At 39.8% G+C, this 18,208-nt stretch overlaps 2 protein-coding genes across 4 annotated transcripts in view; one reads left to right on the forward strand and one right to left on the reverse strand.

Moving 5' to 3' along the window:
* The first annotated feature begins 1,277 nt into the window (after positions 1-1,277).
* On the forward strand, positions 1,278-7,985 carry zgc:114119 (uncharacterized protein LOC619273 homolog). Its single transcript, XM_040020982.1, has 5 exons — positions 1,278-1,457; positions 1,724-1,975; positions 4,144-4,302; positions 4,486-4,575; positions 5,620-7,985. Exons 2-5 carry the CDS (start codon positions 1,736-1,738, stop codon positions 5,713-5,715), a joined length of 585 nt encoding a protein of 194 aa, XP_039876916.1. The 5' UTR covers positions 1,278-1,457; positions 1,724-1,735; the 3' UTR covers positions 5,716-7,985.
* A 241-nt stretch (positions 7,986-8,226) lies between these two features.
* The window catches only part of LOC120726926 (exostosin-1c), an 85,214-nt gene continuing 75,232 nt past the window's right edge, over positions 8,227-18,208 (reverse strand). For 2 of the 3 annotated variants that reach the window (XM_040020966.1, XM_040020967.1), the window contains exons 5-12: positions 17,667-17,786; positions 15,162-15,294; positions 14,619-14,737; positions 12,772-12,867; positions 12,285-12,371; positions 12,000-12,160; positions 9,175-9,346; positions 8,227-9,071 (exon numbers count right to left, since the gene is read on the reverse strand). In XM_040020966.1, coding sequence (XP_039876900.1) covers positions 8,886-9,071; positions 9,175-9,346; positions 12,000-12,160; positions 12,285-12,371; positions 12,772-12,867; positions 14,619-14,737; positions 15,162-15,294; positions 17,667-17,786 — 1,074 coding nt within the window. In that variant the 3' untranslated portion in view covers positions 8,227-8,885. The remainder of the gene's footprint in view (positions 9,072-9,174; positions 9,347-11,999; positions 12,161-12,284; positions 12,372-12,771; positions 12,868-14,618; positions 14,738-15,161; positions 15,295-17,666; positions 17,787-18,208) is intronic. The other variant, XM_040020965.1, reaches the window with a different exon arrangement.

The raw sequence follows: 18,208 nt of genomic DNA on the forward strand, positions 1-18,208 counted from the left end.
CGACTGGTAAATTGAGAGCTGGGTCCTGGGTGAAGGACCAGACAAAGAAAGATACAGAAGACGCCTATGAGTAGAACATCAAGGGAACAGTTCACCCTGCCCGGGATAGGGTTACCGGGACCCTGCCTTAGAGGCAGGCTCAAGGAGGGTACCCGAGGGCGAGCGTCTGGTGGCCGGGCCTCAGTCCATGGTGCCCAGCTGGGGACAGCTCAAAAAAGGGAAATGGGCCCATCCCTCTGCAGTCCCACCACCCACAGGAGGCGCTGTAGGGGTTGGGAGCATTGTGTGCCGGGCGGCAGCCAGAGTGGGGGCCATGGAAGACTGATCCCCAGCCACCAAGACTTATCTATTTCCTTAAGTTATAAAATCCTTGTAGATATAACTATTCAAAAATAAATAAATACTTGAAACCATCATTGACACACCTTAAGTGTGAGTGAAAATTTGTAAACCACCAATTTGATTTACTGACTTCAGTTTCCATTAAATTAAAAAAAAAAAGACTATTTTGATTAAGACATTAATTGATTGTTGTTTTTTTTTACTGTAAATATACTTTAAAAAACAAACAAACATTGCAAACAGAAGAAAAAAACTAATAGGGGAAAAATATTAATGACTATCTGTATATACCACATAATTTACATGCTTGAAAAGGAGTAGGATGAAGTTTAAACTTCTTTACTAACACGCTGACTCTTTGCGGCTATAAAACAGTAATATACATAGGACATTTAAATCAATATGACCACACGTTCAATAAGGCTTTGCATATACCCTGTCATAAATAGATGATCATTTTATAGCTGTCTTTCTAATAAATAACTAGATGGCTATCATATAATATTGAAATTACATTATTGCTGTTTTTGAATGAGCAATTGTATTTACTGCATACTTAAATTCTCCCTTTTACATACATCCAGTGTAAGGTCTTGTTACATTTTACATGCAAAATATGCGTGTAATGTGTGCTTAAGAATTAAATTGAATTAATTTTAATATCATGCTTGAGTAATGTCAATCCAACACTAACATTTTCTATGATGAAATTAGTGGCATTTGATGAAAAGTGATGACTTTTAATGTGTTTTTCTCTCTATGTTTTTTACAGTTTTATATTTAATAGTGCGAATGAAAAACAAATGTATATTTTTACACTATAGTATATATAGAGTATATAGCTAAAATTGTTTTGTTCTTTTACAGCTGATGTTTACAGTACCTTCAGGTATATCCGCGTCTACTGTCGCCATCTAGCGGTGGGAAAATTCATCCCATTTTTTTTGCCCGGAAGTGACGCATTAACGTGCTGCGCTTTCTGAAAGAAATCAATAGAAGGGTGCCAGTGATCATGCTTTATTTAAAATAATAAATAACTAGGCCCTTTTTCGCAAAGGCTGCATCATCTGGGAAACATCTGTACAACATTCAGCCAAAAGACGGTTTGAACTTGGGTAAGTAGCTTTTTGCACAGCCCGTGGCTAACTAGTTAGCTTAATTTTCTTGAGCTAGCATGTTTAGCCAGTAAGTTAAGTTTCCCTCCCTCGTCTCCATTGAGAGTACATTTTTAAGGAGTTTCCTGCTTTCTTAAATATGATCTCGAAACGTCTGTAGTTTCTCTAATAAGCTTAAATTTGAGCATACAACCTTGCTGTGTTGAGAAAACGTATATTTACGCTAATAGAACATCACCTTTGTCTTGTACCATCGTACCCCGCAGATTTGTGTGGATATGGCAGCTTCTTTACCTCAGAAGCCAGGGATGGCAGGGATGCCCTCACAGCAGCAGCAGCAGCAGCAGCCTCCTCATCTGCCCCCCGGTGCTGCCCCAGGTGCAGGTCAGCAGCCCATGCCTCCTCAGGGAGCCCTTAGGGAGATCTCCCCGGTGTTCCTCTGCAGGATCGGACAGGAGACTGTACAAGATATTGTCACACGCACTATGGAGATCTTCCAGATTACACGAGCCACACAGGTAAGGGACACGAGGCTCATGCTTAGCAGCAGGAACTGTTTTCTTGTTGTTAGTGTCTGGGACTTGATATCAAAATAACGATATTGTCGCATATCTATATGTAATATGAGTATAACACACTTACCTATATTCTTGCCCATTCACATATTCAGCTTTGTGTATGGGTGTATCATTAGCAGACTAATATTTCTTACTGTTAGTTTCTCATTCATCCTCTCAGTTCAGCTGCTCTTGTGAGGGGTCACTACAGCCTCCATCTCTCTCTGACATCCTCTTCTGTCACACTAACCATCTTCATGTCCCCTTCACTACATTCATGAATCTTCTCCTTTTTTCCTCATTTCCTCTGGCCTAGCAGCTCCATTTTCAGCAATCTTTGTCGAGTATATCCATTATTCCTATCTGCACATGTTCCAGCCATGTTAGTCTTCCCTCTCTAGCACTCAATCTGAGCCATCCGTCTGATTACATTCCCAATGAAACTCTTAATCTTAACCTTGCAGTCTCGTGTCTCTTTCAGGTTGCACCTTCTGGTTAAATGTAGTCCGCCTATATGCATCTTCCTCATTTCTTATATGTCACCCTGTGTTCTTCTGTCTTCTTGAAATATGATACGTCCTTATCAAATCTATTTCCATCACCCATATGTCTATTGCCTGCTCCAATCGCCAGTCTCTTACACTCTGACTGTGCTTACGGTCTTATCCAAATTACAAATTCAACATCACCTATTTGATTTCCAGTTTCAATCCTGTATGACACACTCTTCACTTCCACATTTGAGTATATCTATAATTTCTCAGGCATGGCTTTCTTCCCACCTGGTCTCATTCTCTCTATCATACCAGCCAGCTGTCTCCTTTTACCAGCCTTTGTTCCAGCTCTCACCTCTGCACTCCTGCCTGTTAAGTTCTCATATTGACTTAAAGTCCAAAACTACAACTGTAACGATAGTTTTTAATATTTATTTAATCTGAACGACTTTTGAAAACTCAAATCAAGTGCAGCTTCAGGTTCCTCATACCATTTATAAATAACATTCATTTTGTTTTTTTAAATTAAGGATTACGTTTATTTAAGTTTATTTATTGTCTAATAGAAGAGAAAAAACAATGTCTTAGATTTAAAAAAGAAAAAAGAAAAACAACAACTGCTCCAACTAACTAGCTATTGGCAACAATTAAAATAAAAAGTGGGTCATTGGAGTGTGAACACAAGGCTCTGTGAATGCCAATTTGGTGACCTCACTGACACTATCAGGGCACCAATTTGACCTCCCCCTGGTGGACTTGATGTACACTATGTAAAACTATTATAAGATCACGCTTTTGGCCATAATCTCCAGAGGTGTCCGTGCCCTCGTCCGTAAGTGTGTAATCCGGGCATCAGCCAATTAAAATCCACCCTTCTCAGACAACAGCGCCTCTCACATTTGGGTGCTTGAGCCCTTCCTTGGAACCTTTGTACATTTGGCATTTTAACAGAAGATTTAAATGACTGCAGGTTTACTGACTGATTAGTTCAATAATTACCTGCTGAGTCACCAGTCTGCAGTTTTAGATGGGCAGCACGGACGGTTACTCATATTTTACTGCTACCAAAAATTGCAGTTATTGTTATGTTAGCATTATTTCTTTAGCTTAAGTGCAGCAAATTGCACCAGCAGCTCTGGTGTATGTGTGGCTGTTAACTGAGTGGGTGGTATTTATGTGGCTAAAGTGGTTCCACTGTTCCCTGTCAGTCTCAATTTGGCCCGTCTTCTTTTCTGGCATATCTGCTCGGCTTGCCTGTCAGCATCCCTCGTACCCATCCTCCCATCTCCATTTGATCCGTGTTACCAAATGCGCCTCTGTGTTTTTCAGTGTAGTGCTGACTTCTAAAGCTTGTTCTTGCCTATTAAGGCGACCCCCCCTTTTTCTTTTTTCTTTTTTAACCTGTGCAGCTCAGAGAAGAGGAACACTATGGTTTTGTGTTGCCGTTGCTATTACTTGGTTTTGAAAAATGATTGTCTACATGTCCAATGTACATGCAGTCATTTACATTGCCTGACACTGTCAGCATTTTTATTTGCAGAAAACAGGAAACCAGCATTACACTGCTGTATTTAGAAATAGAAGTGTAATTATTCCAAATGAATTCATGTTATCTATTGTGTGTTTTTGATTCAGCTTCCTAATGGGGTGACTCAGAGCCAGGCAACGTATCAGGACCGCTTTGGGAAGCTCCAGGAACACCTTCGGCAGCTCACTCTGCTCTTCAAAAAACTCCGACTGCTGTATGAACGCTGTGTGGAAATGACCTCTGACCTGAAGGAGGGACCAGCTGAGGTTAGAGAAGACCTTTGCTGACCCCCCCCCCCCCCCAAAAAAAACACCCCAAACAAACAAACAAACATTTTTTCAATTACTACTATATAACTACTGTAGAACTATGTTCTTTCTTTATGTCTGATTTGATAATGAAAAAAAAAAAGCAATTTTAATCCTGATTTACCTCGGCTGTGTGTTCAGCTTGTGCCGTATGCTGGAGAGGAGCTGGTTTCTGTCAGAGTGGAGCCCTGCAGTCCTGCTGTCATCCAGGAAAGAAACGAGGTCCTAGAGGTGGGTTTCTGTAATGTTCTTGTCGCCTCGGGAAACCATCAGCAGTGACGGGGCCTTTTTTTGGGGGGGTTAAGTTAAAATAAAATAAATAAAAAAGCAGTACACACAGAATTTCAAGTCCAGGATTTAGAGACTTGTTGAAAACGTACGTGTTGGTGCCAGCAAAGTCAGTGTTACCTTTTGTTTTTAAATGGTGCATTATCCCAGTTTAAACATTTGATAGGTTTTTTCTGCACTATTGTGAATTGTTATGGGTTCGTGAGATTTGCAAATAATTCTGTAATAATTAATAATAATTGGTCTTGAAATTGATAACTTCCCACTGCTAAAAGGGACATCTTTTAGTGCCTTGTTTTCTCTGACCAACAGCCAGGAAATCTATTACCGTCACTTTATGACACAAAACAGGAAATCCTAAACGTGCAGAAAACATCATTAGCTACTAAGAAAGAAAAAGGGTTGGCAACAAACGTTATGCTAGTAAGCTAGTTCATTAATTGACTTATTGCTGCAGCTTTTCTTGAAATGGATTCAACATATGAATCAATTAATTTCTCATATATTGTTTGGTGTTCCACAGTTTATTATATATTTTAATAATTGGGGACAGTGTTACTCAGCTATGCTGAAATGAGCAGAATAAAGTCCCTTTCAAATTCCTCTAGGTGGCAGTGCTGACAAAGGCTAAAGTAGCTTCTGGATTTTAACTGAAAAAACTCTGCATTATTTACTCATTCTGAATTAGGGTGTTGTTTTTTGTTAGAGCTAATATTTCAGTTGGGTTACAAAAATGCCTTCAGGGAGCCAGTGGCAAAACACTGGAAAATTCTGCCTGAGGCTGAGAGGACTGTTGGCTTTAGCATCAGCACCAGTAGAAAAGTATTTTTCCTCCAGGTGTGAGGCAGTGTGAGCATCACTTGTTAATATGTGATTAGCTATTTCCTTCCTGGATTGCTTATATGTATAAGGATGTAACAGGCAATGGTTAAAGTCCACGTGTTCTGCAGAGGTTAACTAATGGCCAAATGTCTTGTTGTTATACAGAAAGTGCGTCAGAAGAACCAGGAGATGAAGGTTCTGATGGACCAGATGAGGAACCTTCTGTGGGACGTCAATGCTATGCTGACACTTAGGAAATGATGGCTCTGAATGAGACTTGCGCACTTGTTTCTTAGCTCTGCACTCCTCTGCGGGTGAACGAACTTTAAGACGGCAAAGACCAGGTGAAATAAGGGAACTTCTGTAGGATTTATGGGACCTTCCGCCTACTCTGAGCTGGCACTTCATCACTGAAACTCATAATTTACTTGCACCTTTTCATCTAAGAGCCCGTGTTGTTTGTTGTATTGGAGCCGATAAGAGGGAAATCATAAACAAGGCAGGAATAAGGTATCGAGTCAAAGCCAAAAACAGGATAAGCTGACACACATTCTAACAGTCATCCTCTTCTTTTGTATGAGGCAGCTGATAACCCAGTTTTCATTTGGAAAGTGCTCTGCAACTGTTTTGTAACTACTTAAATAAGTTATAGACTTTTGTTCAAACTGATGAAATAATAAGTTGGAACCTGGATGGCCTCAGGTAACAAAAAGCAGAGAAGAGAAAGAAGCCTAAACTGCCTATTCATGGTGTTCTGCCTCCAGGTGCTGACTTGACACCAGACAGACTTGAATTCATTGCAGGTAATTCTTCCACAAAGCACAGAAGCTGATCTGATATGTTTGTTTACAATAGGAACAATTGCCCATATTTGTGCTCTGTCAGTTGTAAAACACTGTGGGTTCAGAATTCCAATTGGCCCTTTGGCAGCTATGTATCTCAGGTGCTTTGTACATAAGTGTGTGCATGTGCTTAATGAGATTAGCTTCCTGAGTGCTACACATCACACCTGTTTGCCCTGAGGGTGTTGAGACTTGCTTACCTGTGAATTTATTTTTGTAAACTGTACTACAGATGGTTGGTGTACTGGGTATTTGTTTTTTTAATAAACTTCTTTTTTTGAAACAAACGGTCTGAATATATATTTTAAAGTCCTGCTTCTAAATCCAGGACGGGCCCACTCAGACTGAAGTATTAGCTCCATAGTGTCAGTCTCAACCCTGAGGGTGGATGTAGGAATGCATGATCTCCCTCACAATTGAGATGATATATAAGTACATCAAAGTACATCCACCTACTTGTGATGATGCACACTCTGACCTTAACCTTCTGTATTCATCTTTCTTTACACAGCAGCAGCTCTTTTGTGTAGTTTGCCTACATTACAACAAAGAGCCTAAGTCCTCCCAGTCATGTCGGATGCTATCGAACCACACTTTCGATTCCTGTGATTGTGCTTAGTATAATACTCTTTAGTAATTTATTTTTTAAGGAAACTCATCCTGTCCCAAATTGTTTTCTATATTTAATTTTACTTTACCTTTGTAGTGGAATTGTACCTGCCACAATACACATTTTCAGTGTATCCATCACACAGCAAATTTTGCTCGACCCCATTTGGCCTTCAAAACTGCCCTTGTTCTTCATGGCATAGATTTAATAATGGGCTGGAAACATTCCTCAGATTTTGGCCCATTCATGATCTGAATCCCCCGTTCCACCTCATCACAAAGATGCTCTGGTGACTGTAGAGGCTATTTGAGTACAGTGAGGTCACTGTCATGTAAAATAAGCCTTTTGAGATTATTTGAGCTTTGTGGATGGACATGGACAGCAGCAATATCCAGATGGACTGCCATGTTTAATTGATGCTCAGTTGGAGTTTTACCAGCAGCATCGGCCTGAACTGTTGATGCAAGGCAGGATGGATCATGCTTTTTTTTCAGTCTGGTAAGCTCATGTGAACTATAATAATAATAATAATAATAATGGATTGCATTTATATATCGCTTTTTGAGACCTTCATAAACTTAGTTCTTAGTTGACAAGAGTAGCGCCACGTGTTGTCTTTGGCTGCTGTAGCCAATCTGATTCAAGGTTTGATGTGTTGTGCATTCAGAGAAGCTCTTCTCGATATCTTGGTTGTAGAGAGCGGCTGAGTTGGCTTTCTAGCAGCTCAAAGCAGTCTGTACATACTCCTCTGACATCAACAGGGTATTTTCACACACTGACCTGCCGCTCTCCGTTCTTCTAAAGATGGTTGTATGGGAAAATCCCAGTAAACCTTCAGTTTCTGGAGTTCTCAGACCAACCCGTCTGGCACCAACAACCATCCCACGTTCAGAGTTACTTAACTCACCTTTTTTCCCCAACTCTGATTTTCAGGTTGCCTCAAACACATTTACTTGCCTAAGTTCACCGAGTTTTACTAGGTTTGGCATCACCATCCAGCAATTAGAGTCTGTCTTTTGCTCTGCATGACAAACATATATCTGCATATATTCAAAACAAACGCCAACTTGGACTACAAATGATAAATCCACTGGAACAAAGATTTTGGCTGTTTTCCTACAGATTCCGCTTATTCATTTAAAGGTAGTATTCATAATGATTAGTTGATTTCTATTTTTTGTGTGTTTTTCAAGAAACTGCTTGACAGTGTGATCTTCAGCAGTGTAACCAGAACTACATGATTCTTTTTATACGTTTGTAGCATAACTGGATGAAAGACAGACATGCCACAGCAGCCTCCCTGATTGCTTATCTTTGTTGCTTGTACCTTAAATTACAAGATGAACTTTGCCTCTGCTGGAAACGTGGCCACACACTATGTGTTTGGCAATTATGGGACAAAATATGTGAACATTCTGCAGCACGAGTCCAGAGTTTGCATTTATAAATCACTTTATTGGTCTTACAGTTAGCATTTTAATGTGAAATGATCTGTTTCCTTGGCAACAGTAACATGGAGACAGATGTTGCCAGCTGGAGTGCATGGCACTGATACCAGTCCCTTGGGTGCTCCTGGCATGAGATAGTCATTCTCTCCTTGTTGCCACTGCAGTAGCACTGACATTTGAAGTGTTCACAAATGTTCCTTTTTTGATTATTTTAATCGTCCTTTCTCAGCGACAGGGCCAATCGCAAGGACTATTTTAAGGCCCCAAATTTCTCAAGATTCATGGAGGTTGGAGAAGCATTTGAAGTACTTTTTATAGACTCCTTTCTCTTAAGATCTTTATATAGTTCAGATCTCCTTGGGTCTTTCTTGATGATTGTCCATGTCACAAATGGACCTCGGTGCCTTTTTGTCCACTTCCCATGCATGAAAGACATGTCTTGAACTTTCTGTTACTTAGTAGCCATATTTGTCTGTCCAAAATGGCTTGAAACATGACTTCAAAGCTGTCTAGTCTTTTTGTCCAGAAATGTTAAGCCCTCTCCAGGTCTTTGTACTTCTTGCGTAGGACGGACACTTGATCTTTGAAGAGAACGGGGTCCAGGCGAAACTGAGAATGCACCAGGGGCATGTAGCCAAACCAGTTGGCAAAGGTGTTGACGCACTCTTGCCTCTGGTTGAAGTGTTCAGGGTTGGCCCAAGGGACGCTCTTCGTACCCTGGGAGTAGAACAGGCACATGCTATTTAGCATCCAATCTTGTTCTAACAACCAAGTCAAGAGACTCCAGAGAGTATTACTTTGAAGACAATTCGGTACCTACCTGTGGACTGGGGAGCTCCTTGTACTGCTTCCTTTGAGCCACTTTGATCGGCGGCTGGTGAGTCACAGCAGAGACCAGGAAGTTCATAAGGATGTCCTCACAGTTGGAGGTGCGATCCACCAGAGTCCGCAGAGACTGAGGCAGGTAGTGAGTGAACAGGTAGTGGTAGTACCTGTGGGGAAGTTGAGAGTGTCACATAAACATACAATATTCATTGTATTCTTAAAGCCAGCAGGCAATGGTGCTTTATATAAAAGAGATATGTTTAAAAAAAAAAACATCTGACAAAGATATGCTGCCACTTCTTCCGCCAATGTGCTCTACCTGTCTCACTTTCAGTAGCTCTAATGATAGTTTTAGCCTCTCATACCTACACTCATCATACTGTAAATTTCTTTAGACAAGGGCCTCATCTAACCTAAAATAAAAATGTAACATAACATGATTAACTGGAGGTCAAGCAACCATCTGTTAGCAGGCTCGGTGACCTCTACAGAGTAGATGGTGTGATGTATGCTGATAATATGTATCTAGGACAAGTTGATTTCTCCACCGAGTGAGATTTAAGCTTTAAGGTGCCCAGCCGACTAAACTCCACTGATGCAATGCATATGTTCTTCAATATCAGTTTTAGGTGTATAGCGCTTTCAATTTACTTATCATTATATTTTCAGACTAAGCAACTGTCACTCTATTTTTTTAAAGAAGGTTTAATTGTGCTTCACAACCAAAATTGGCCACATTTATCTCTTTGTAAGTTGCTGGCGTGGAGTCTCGGCGCGCCGTCAGATCAGTTTACTAATATGATATGCAGTAAAAATTAGATGAAGACTAAATTATCCATTACCCTACTGAGCGAGTCGTGTTTTATAGGCTCACTATTCATTGGTATTTTTCTGTTTAAGCAGTAAAACGGGTTATTAAAGTTGGCGCTGATGTGTCTATAGGCTTTAGAGATTCAAATTAGCACGACAAAAACGTGTTTTTATTAAGTCTGCTGACAATAATGACCACATTGTCTCAAAATGTCACAAGGTTTCAACACCTTTTAAAGTACCCTGTCTGTGGTGTAATTACATTCTCATTGTATAAGAACTCCCATCCCTCTCCCATAGCACATAATCGACTTCGTGCTTTTCGAATTAATCAAACTGCTTGAAGTAATCCCTGAGTAATTCACTCTTGCCTTCTTTTTTTCCCCTCCCGCTCACACAAATACATAATTATTCTTGATGCCTTTTCTTTCTGTTTGATTGTCCCTTATTGCTCATCATGTTGATATTTGTGCCATTATGTTCGGAGCTGCTAGAGTTCAAGTTCTCCCTTGCTCTCAGTTTTTAATCTTTGAAGCAGTCTGTTTTGAGAATTTAATGTCTGTTCTGTATTAGTTTGTCAAATGTTGCAGTTATTATAGACGAATATATCAAACACATTAAAAAGTCTCAGTACACCCTGGAAAAATGAACGAACTTTTAAATTTAGCCATTTGTAGGAGCTCCTGTTTTCCTGTAGCTGCTTATGGAGCTTACACAACAGTAAGAACTTCATTTTTAACCATTGCCTCCTACAAAGCTGACTCAGTTTGTTAACATTTCTGGGATGTATGGACTGAACAGCCCTCTTCAGGTCTTGCTATAACCTCTCAGTTGAGAACTCAGCAATTCCATAACAAGGATCTTCTACCTTTTCAACCATTCTTTTGCTGACTATACTATGAGCTTGCATTTTAAGGTCATGGACTCCTGCCCTGACAGTCTCATTTACAAAAGAAAAATACTGATACATTCTTAAATTCATTGTTTGAATTCAGCAATTGCACGGCACTCAATCCCAGAGGGAGCAAAACAGCCCCAAACCATGCTCCCATGAGATTTTGTTGTTTTCCTTCCTTTAAACATATGTTGTTGTCAAAATGCTTTAAGTTTTGTCTCATCTACTCACACAACCTTCAGGTTTGGTAAACTTGGGATCTGCTGTATTATTTTGTTCTCGAAAAGCATCGTGTCCTTAAATTAAGGCCATTCTATTGAATATCTATTTTCATATAGTGGAAATATGAACAAAGATTTCGTTATGTTGCAAAGATTTCTATGATGGTTTTGCTGGTACCCTTGAGTTTTTCTCCGACCTCTCAGGATTGCATCCTGGTGTGATCTTTTCAAAGACAACTGCAGTGCTAAGAGAATCGATGAACAGCATTATGGGTTGTTATAAAAGATGCTGCAGTGGAGCTAATACTAAAGGGAATAGGAAAAGAAGCACTGAAGCGCCTTCTCTTATCATTTAGGTAATTTGATTAGCTCTAACTATGGCTGCCACCTAATTGTTTCTAAGTCATTTAACTCAGTTAGGAACCTTTGTAGGCAAACCTCCCTTGCAACATTGATATGCCTTATTTATAGAGGACACGCCAACCCACAACCCAATCTCATCTCCTTAATTGAAGCACTTGACTCCAAGTAGGAGAAACTGTCGGCACAAAGTTTCACATACTTTTTCCAGCATGGATTGGAAAGATTACTCACATCTGTATACATGAAAGTGACATGTATATAAAGGCGACTGAAGATCAGACCTATTAATGTAGAACTTACAACTCCAATAAAACGTTTTCCTGCTGTTATGTAATAGCAAATTCAAATTATTTTTTCTACCACCGGATATGTGAGACAAACCAAGATTTTGCTGGGTGATTCAACTAAAGTGTATTTTTTCTTCCTTTGAACCTGTAATTAAAAGACTAGTAACCACAAAGAAAGTTTTCAGTTATAAAAAATATGAAACAAATTATTATTCATTATTTTTTTCCTCCTGCGTTCATGCACCTGTGGTAGAAGGCGGCTCCAGTTAGGACAATAGAGTAGTCGTTGGTCCATTTGGAGGTGTAGCCCCAAGCCCGCTTCAGGGGATCCCAGAAGTGGCTTCTGGGAGGATAGCCTACAATCCGCTCAGGGAAGCTCCGCCACACCAAGAAGGCAAAATTTACCTGCAAGTACAGAAAAGGAAGACTCAGTTTTTTGTGTTTTTTTTGTTTAGAAATATTAATTTATTCATGTACAGTATGTGGGCGCTTCTGCTGTATGTATTGTGTGTTGTACATGTCCACACACCTCACTTGTCAGTAGGACCGTATCCTCATCCAGACTCAGCACTGCTTCCGTCTCTATGGCAACATGAGGTAGAAACCGACTGGTGGTCTGCAAGAAAAACAAAGTCACTAGTTTTAGCTCTGGTGCTGTAGCCCGTGGGATGGCTGGCTTGTGCTCTGAGAGATTATGAAATACAGTAAATCATGTTGAGTGACTGAGATGGGTGAATCACTATAGGTTTTGCCTTGGGAGGAAGAAAAACGTCTGAAAAGACACACATGGAAGAAGGGTTGAGAAAGTAAATGCTGCACGGATCGGTGGACACGTCAGATAAACACGGATGGTAAGAAAGACCAAAAAAAGAGACATCAAGGCGAAAAATAGATTAGCAGATATAGACAGCGAGTGAGAGACGCATAAACAGACTGAGCAAGCGACAGTTTGTCATTCTGTCACTCAGACGTCACAGCAGGCTACAGCTTGAGTTGTGAGTGGCACTGGCCCTCACCTTCCTCCTGCCATCTGTCACAGTGAGGGGGACAGGCATAGGAGGCCATTTGCTCCGACTGGGTGGCGGTTTCTCGCTGTTCCACAGAATAATGATCTAAAACAGAAGAGAAGTGGAGCTCATGTAAAATGTCGACATATAGATGCATTAGATTGGTTAGAAAAGTAGCTGTCATCAATCAGTCAGGGATTTCAGAGGTATGATCCCTCAGTATAATATGATAGTTTGCTCAATGATAAATTTTCATAGTCTACAGTTGCCTTAGGTACTCAAGTATCCAGACCACTTTAATTTTTGTACTCTCATTCACTTCATATTGGTGAAGTTAAATTTTTGGTGCTCTATGGGGTTTAATTTTGGCCTTTAACTCAAGAACTACTAGAAACTTGTTCTAAAACCAAGTATGTATGCTTTGGTTTAATGTAATGCTGAGCAGGATTCCTGAGGGGTTTAATACAAATGAAAGTCAACACAGCCAGGCTTTCCCGGCTGATTTGACAAAACCTAAAACTCATTTGGAGATAACCAGTATCACAACAGTAGTTAACAACTTTCTCTTATTAAGTCGGGCTTTCTAGTTCAGGCTCTGTGCAACGTTCATCTAAAAAGGTCATATAACTCTTCTTCAACACAAAATGATCCCTATTAGTGCCACGTACACGACTAAATATCTACATAAAAATTGTAACAGTAAAATGCAATACTGTTGCAAAAACAGCAAGAGATTAAGGCTGCAAAAAACTGTTATTCTGGTACGTTAGCGCACACACAGAGCTAAAAAATAAGCATTTTAATTCAAGTTAATTATTTTAATGGCTGAGTGCACTCTCGATGCTTGTTTTTAAGGTAAGATATGGTTTAACAATGTTTATGTCAAAAAAAAAAGTATTCCCGCAGCAGAGAATCTGCATTACACTTAAAATATGGTGCTTTGAACATAACCTGCTCATGACTGCATTGTGTTCAGCATCAGTGATTTATCCAAGTAAAAAGAGAAACTCCTTTGAGAAATATAAAACGCCGATTTTAAGCTTGACGTAGCTTGCTAAACCACTAATCTTACTTTGTAGTTCACCCCTTTGGTCTCAAGTTGCTTGTGCTCTTCAGCTGGTTTTCTTCAAGGACATCTCTGTTTTACTCAGAGCAGCTTCTCATGCAACTTTTAGCTTAAAGACCTGATTGATGATGTGCTCCTGGGGATGGCTGCCCTTTTATTGGCAGATCATCTAATTCCTGCAGAGAACATCTACTGACTTGTTAGAGTGACTGTTGGGTTCCAGGTCACTTTTGCGACCATGGCATTTCTTGCTTGGTTGCACAGTCTGTCCAGATGCACAACTCTATGAAGTGTGGAGACTCATCTTTTTTTCCCCAGCTGCTCAATTTTATAACCTGGTGAGATCTATACTTCACTATAATTTTGCCCTGACATCACTGAATCTTATATATGCATAAACTAAATTATGCACAATCCATTCACTTTACGACAGAAGTTATTAAAGAGGAATTTGAAAAACAGTGGAGAGCACTGCAGCAGGAGTAGACATGGATGCTTTTCAAATGAGAGATTTGCAATAAAGGTATGATAGGCCCCGTGATAAACAGTTAAGAAAATAAATACCTGAAAGGCACTGTAGTACGTTCTCAACATTTCTTAAAATGTGTTTGCTTTGCCTTCAGGGGTTACTGAGTGTAGCTTTATAGAAACATTCACAATTATGCATTTCAAGTTAAACTTACGATTATAATATGTGCAAAAGTGACTACTTTCTGAAACAACTGTACACACAGTCCAACTTTTGCTTATTATTATAACAAAGTTACATAGAGAATATCTCAGTATGTACCTGTGAGCAGTACTTTGACTTAGAGACCACCTGAAGTAGCTTCATGATTGGTTGAGACTGGGAGACCAATGGAGAGACAGCATGGATGACAGCAGTGAACTCCTGTCCTGGAGTGACTCCTGAGCAAAGTCATGAAACAAAGATGTGCACATGATGAAATGTCTTATCTGTCTGAACATGCGCAAGGTGCTGCTAATCTAAGCCTAATAATACTAATATTTATTTGTACTGAACATCATCAAAATAATTTCAAGCCACCATGAAGAATCTGAACATTTAAAACACTGTGCTGTAGAGAGCAATGCTGCAGTTTAATGCTGCCGTAATTTATAAAATAATGTATTTAAACTGGATAAAAGAACAAATATTTGGCAGGAATGCAAAATTAAAATCAATACAGACAAGAACTTAAGCAAATATTTGAGAACAATTTGTGTAATGTTGAGTGTGGCGTCTTAATTTTTCATCTCCTTTCCAACATCCTTAGCATGCAATCAAGATTCGCAAGCTGTGCTGATTTGTTTAAATAAACTCTGCATTTACCTAATCCAAGGTAGTAGAAAGGGAAATGTGCAAGATGAGTGGAGTACTCTGGCAGGACCAGCAGACCTCCTGGGAGGTAGTTCCACATGTACTTGTTCCTCGATATGTGAGAAAATACACGGTCCTTAATGATCTAAGAAAGGAAAAAAATTGGATGAGGTTCGATGTGGGTTGCAATGTGAGAAATACATGTTGGCTTTATGCATTAAAGTGGCTGTTGTACTCATCGAGTATGAGCCTGCATCACACTCATTTTTCCCCTTCTAAGCCAGTGCATGAGAATTTTAGAGCTTAATATAAACTGCACTGCAGTTCAAGTCCTGACACACTTGTCTCTGCATATTTTAGGAGTCCGTAATGACAGGATCTGTGTACTTCCCATTGTACACCAATAGGAGGTGTCCATGCAGCAGCAACACTGGCACCTGAAGTCCTCTGCCTCACTGACCTCAAGCTGACTGCACAGCTGTCTCTCGTGCGGAGGTCCCCTCTACATGCTGTATGCATTGTATATAACCAGCTTATCACTAACCTCCAGAACCTTTCTCTTATTATCATTTGCACAAATTCCACACACCAAATTAACTAGGAGCTCCCAGACTCCAGTTCGTAAACATCTGATTATAAAGTTTACCACTCGTTCTGTGATTTCTTCAGATTTCAGCAGCATTAAATCTGTTGTTTACTCACACTGACTTTATCAGAATGTTCAAAAACTTCTTATATAAGGAGGTTTGGCATTTCTTTTTATGCATCATCTAACTGCTGGGCCAACCTTCAAATGACATTCTCTGAGCCAGAGTAGCTATCTTTGCAATGCATTTCTTTGCAGCTTGTTCAAAGACAAAAAAGTGAAGAAAACTCCAAACTCTTTGTAATTCCGGTTTAAGTTTTTTCTTCTACACCTGATGTGCAGCATATCAAAAGTCATAATAGTCACCAGTAAAGCAGAAACTGGCAGGTTGAGACTGATATTTAAGTAATGATATATAATTTCTATACATTTGGGGGATTTCTCTAAGACGGATCAGATGTGCTCTGCTTTGAAATGTTTCACAGACCTAATTCAACACAAAACTGAGATAGTGAAAGAGTGGAAATACAGACCATGGGCCAACCCTGTAATCATAATGATACAAGGGTGTTTGATTCAAATATGACAACTCTGCTGCAAACCAGTCTTCTGAAAGAGGACTGATGATACAGGATGCAGGCAGGAAAAAGGCACAGGAGTAGTAACTCCGCCTGTGTTTATAGCACCGGCTGTTTTCACTTGAAACGTTCGAGTTCTGCACATTTCTGAATAGATCTGTATAGCAGCAGAGAAAAACTAGGTTTGCAGTATTACCCACACGCATATTTGTGGGACACGGATCTTGTGTTGACACTAGGGGGTCAAAGCTTAATGTGATACAAGCAAAGCGGATTTGTAAATTCCACTCCCACTTCAGTCAAAGAGCATTTGAGTACAGAGCAGGGCATGCTTTACCGTGAATATCCTTGTAACTGTGAAGTTGGTTCTCTGTTAGATTCACCCCTTGCTTCTCCTGTGCAGTTTCAAAATATCAAAATGGCAAAGGCCAAAAATGTTCAGACTGAAGCTTCAGAACGGGACTTTACTAACCAATAACTGATGTCACCGTGGCTACAGTCATGTGAAAAATAAAGTTTTTACAAGAGCTTATGCAGTCCAGTGAAAGGCTAGGTATACCCCATGATTCAATGACTTTTAGTAATTCTTTTCAGACTTTATTACTCTCTCACATGATTGTAGAGGAATCTTGGCTGACTCTTCTTCACAAAGTTCCTTCAGTTCATCAAGGTTTGTTGGCTTTTTTTTCCCCCAGCACAGCCCTCTTAAGGTCCCAACACAGCATTTCAGTTAGGTTGAGTTCTGTCATTCTGTTTTATATTTGCTGCTATGTTTGGGATCAAGGCTCTCTTGCACAACCCAATTGCATAGTTCTTTTAATAAACAGAGGAGTTCATGGTCAATTTAGTAAGTATAGGCCTGATGTCTTGTGGGTGCAAAATAAACCCAAATCATCAGACCTCCACCTCCATGCTTGACAGTTGGTATGAGGCGTTTGTGCAGATAAGATCTGTTCACCAAACCTCTCTGTTTTATAATCCTCAGACTAAAGTGCCAAAGTAACTGGATGTGTAGTAACCTGTCTCATCAGATAGTTCAGTAAGTATTCAAAACCTCACTGAAGTACTAGAGCCAAACTGAAAAAATCTTGCCCTGAACTCACACATTACCTGTTAAGAGAGCTATGTTAGCTTGTTAGCATGTTAAATTGGAAATGTTTGAAAATGCTACAACAAGCAAGTGGTTTTTAAGTGTCCTACATGCTATACCCAGGCAGCACTCCATCCTCTGTTTCAAATAGTGAGTTTGGGCTTTGCCTTTGAATATCTGATCCTGGATTTTACCAACAACATCTGGTTGGATTTTCTGTGGCTGGACCTTATTATCAAGAGTTTGTCCATTCTTGGCCTGACCTCCAGTGTGGTGAGAACTATCTTGTCCACCGAGGAAAAGTAAGCTTCCCACAACATCTGTGTCCTTTGTCGTAGAGCCAGCACTCTCTCGTTCCCTACTGCTCTCACTGTAGATGGCACCTAAAGACAAAAGAGAAAAAATAACATGGTAAAATTTTTAAAAAAGCAATTAAAGAAAGAGAAAAAACAAATACGATTAAGATTTTTCCTTTGATGGTTGTCAATTTAAGGCGTACCTTTTAAAATAGTCTAGAACAGGATAAAAAGAGAGGTTGTTTAATTTGGCCCTCTAAAACATTTAACACAGATCTGATTTAGCGGCTGTCAATCAGATAATTAGACCCTGATTAGTGAGGATAAATTGGGGGTTTCAATGAACCACCAAAATTCATTCATTGATTTTTACTCAAAGTGGAAGAAATGCGTGTTAAACAGTGGGACGCCACAAAAATCTCCTCTTTTTTTGAAAAATTCTCCTTCTTATTAACTACAGTGCATGTTAAAGACGACTTCACTAATTTCATCTACTGTCTGCCTGCACT

The sequence above is a fragment of the Simochromis diagramma genome, unplaced genomic scaffold, assembly GCF_900408965.1.
Source record: "Simochromis diagramma unplaced genomic scaffold, fSimDia1.1 OVJJ01000753.1, whole genome shotgun sequence".
NCBI lineage: Eukaryota > Metazoa > Chordata > Actinopteri > Cichliformes > Cichlidae > Simochromis > Simochromis diagramma.